Here is a 2,669-nt window from a genome sequence, read left to right as displayed (position 1 = left end):
AACACAAAGTTGTCTGGCCTGAAGATCTGGCCGAATGGTCCAGACCTGACCGAGTCCATGGTGCCCGGCTCCAGATCCACCAGGATGGCCCGAGGGACGTACTTGTTACCTGTGGGGACAAGAGCCAGACTTAGGGAGTTGGCAAGAGATCACAGACAAGGTTGTGCTCTCTGCGACTCTCACTGCAGAATCCATTAGAGAAAATCCCAGTATCTGAGACAAAAGTGAGAGAAGAGGGGAGCTTTTCTGCTCTGGAAAAACAGAGGTAATAAGCATGCTTAGTCATGGCAAACATGCAGGAGTCTGAAGGAACTATAAAGTGTATTTTTTAGCAGCTGACATTTAAAATGAACGCAAGAAGCACTTCTTCGTCATTTGTGTGTTCCTAGTACATTGTGTCTGCCACATAGCAGTATGGAAAGCAAGGGTGACTGGGCAAAAACATTCAAATAGTCACCAGCGGCTTCGTTGTAGTACACATTGATTCTCTCCAGCTGCAAGTCACTGTCTCCATGGTAACTGCCAGTGGGGTCGATCCCATGCTCATCGCTGATGACCTCCCAAAACTGGAAAGGAAAAGAAGGAATCGCATAATGGCCTGGCCCTCTAGATGTCAGGAAGGATAGCCCTTTTCTTCCTCGTGTCCTTGGAACAGCGGTCGCTGTGGTCAGACTGTTCAGGAGCTCTGGACTACCGGATAGCTGCAGCCCCTGGTGCTCCAGCAGCTGCTGCTGAGGGGCTTGGAAATCCGCAGAGCATCGGCCATGTTATGGCGATTGACTGAAAAGCTGGGAGGGGCACTGAAGTGGGGGCGGGGGGGGGTGGCACAGAGGGTTCCCTTCTAGGCAATGCCAGTGGGTCCTGGGGAGGCTGTCACCCCCAGGCAGGGCTGAAGGTCGCAGCATCCCAGCTGATGGATGGGTCCTGGCAGATCTGAGGACCAGGTGGAACCCGCCCTGTGGCTGCCTTCAGGGATCAATGTCTCCTGGCACAAACCCCACCCAGCCCCCCAAGCAGCATAGTGTTCTGCCAGTGACGTCCACACTGGCCTCCAGCCACTGACCACAGCAGGGGATGGGTGGGGAAGGGTAAGAAGGAGCCTGGGAGCAAGGCTCAGGGCAGTGGATGGAGCTGGCCCTGGTGAGGTTGCAAACTCCATTATGAATTGGCAGCAGGAAAGGGGGCGGGGAGGTTGGGGTGGGCAATATGGCGGTTCTGAAAGAGACCACGTCCTTGTCCAGGCGCCCGCCCACACCCATGCACCATGCCCGCTCCTGCCTGGCCCACTGCGGTCTGTAGTCACAGCCAACGCGGTCACCTGCTGGCCCGCGACCGGAAGCCAGACTCTGACACTGAACATCTTTACGTCTAGATGGGAAATTATCTAAGGTTCACGTCTTCGAAACCCAACGAGAAGCCTCCATGACATCTGTTACCCAATGACACTGCATTTTTTCATTAAAACCATAGACAAAATATATAAATTGATCTCCACAAGAAGCCACTGGATTAATATGACCATAGCCCCATCCAAATTTCAGAGACTAATACACCCAGGGAAATGCCAACTACGTCCCCCAGAAGGTCCGTGTCCGAAGGAGATTTCAAGGGGCCTCGATGAAAAGCACACACAGCTGCGGCGCCGCGCGCACAGTGGCAGGTTGTGCGGCTTCCTGGGCCCCGCCCGGCAGCCGCGCCAGGAATGCGCCACCCGGCAGGCGGGCCGCCGCCACCTCCCTCCAGTCCTGGCCTGCGCCCTCGGGACCCGCTGCCCCGGCCCGGCCCGGCCCGCACCCTCGGGGCCGTCGCCCCCTCCCCGCGGCGCGCCCACCTTGGCGCCGATCTGGTTGCCGCACTGGCCCGCCTGGATGTGCACGATCTCGCGCATGGTGCCGGCTGCGGATCGGGTGGAGGCGCTGGCCCTCGGAGCTGTGCGCGAGCGCTGACCGGCCGACTCAGGAGCGCAGAGACCTGCCACCTCCCCCCAGCTCAGCCCTTTATATGACGGGACCCGCCCCCTCCCCCGCCGGCCCGCAGTGACGTAATGGCGGGCGGGACCGCGGGGGGCGGCGCGGCGGGACTGCGGCACCGCGAGGGGGAGCCGGGGCGCGGTGCGAGGTGCGGGGGCGATGCAGCCCAGCGCCCCGCAGCCCGGGTCCCGCCGGCCCGCCCAGCCCCGGCAGTCGGCACGCCCTGCAGGCGCCCTCGCCCCATCCCTGGGTACGGCCCCACCCCTGCCCCGGGTCGGGGGTCTAGCGCTCAGTCGGGCCACTCTGGATTCCCGAAGAGGGCTGGAGCCCGGGGTGCTGGAACCAGGGGGAGGGGCTGCCTCCAAACAGGGTCCTCGGCTCCTGGGGGAGGGCGAGAGGCGTCGAATACCCTTTTGGAGTAGGGAGCCCAGAATTTTCACTGGAGTCCACAGCTGTTCTCTAAGGGTTTCCACGTCCTGGGCACAGTCCTGGACCCCGAGCCTCGTTCTTTCTATTCCGGGTGGGAATTCGCGGCGAGTATAAACGCCAGGAGGAGGTGCAGGGTGAGGAGGACTCGGGGTCCCAGGTGAGAGGGGCTGGGCGGCTGTCTTCAAGGAAAGCAAGAATGGCAGGTTGGGCGGCTTTTCGCTTCTACGTGTGAGGAAGATGGTCGCTTTGGGAGGGGCTCGCAGAAGTCAC

The 2,669-nt window shown here is 60.8% G+C and overlaps 1 protein-coding gene across 1 annotated transcript; it reads right to left on the bottom strand.

Annotated features, from left to right (window-relative positions):
* Positions 1-5: 5 nt before the first annotated feature.
* Positions 6-1,965, bottom strand: LOC124233270 (tubulin beta-4B chain; the record flags this gene model as incomplete). The annotated part of the gene is made up of 3 exons (XM_046650439.1): positions 1,832-1,965; positions 458-566; positions 6-109 (listed from the first exon to the last, which is right to left on the bottom strand). Coding segments are annotated over exons 1-3 (270 nt in total), but the record flags the coding sequence as incomplete, so codon positions are not given.
* Between the last annotated feature and the right edge of the window lie 704 nt (positions 1,966-2,669).

Source organism: Equus quagga, unplaced genomic scaffold (genome assembly GCF_021613505.1).
Source record: "Equus quagga isolate Etosha38 unplaced genomic scaffold, UCLA_HA_Equagga_1.0 177415_RagTag, whole genome shotgun sequence".
Taxonomy (NCBI): domain Eukaryota; kingdom Metazoa; phylum Chordata; class Mammalia; order Perissodactyla; family Equidae; genus Equus; species Equus quagga.
The sequence above is the reverse complement of the archived record's forward strand: the minus strand, read 5'-3'. Positions and strand labels throughout refer to the sequence as shown.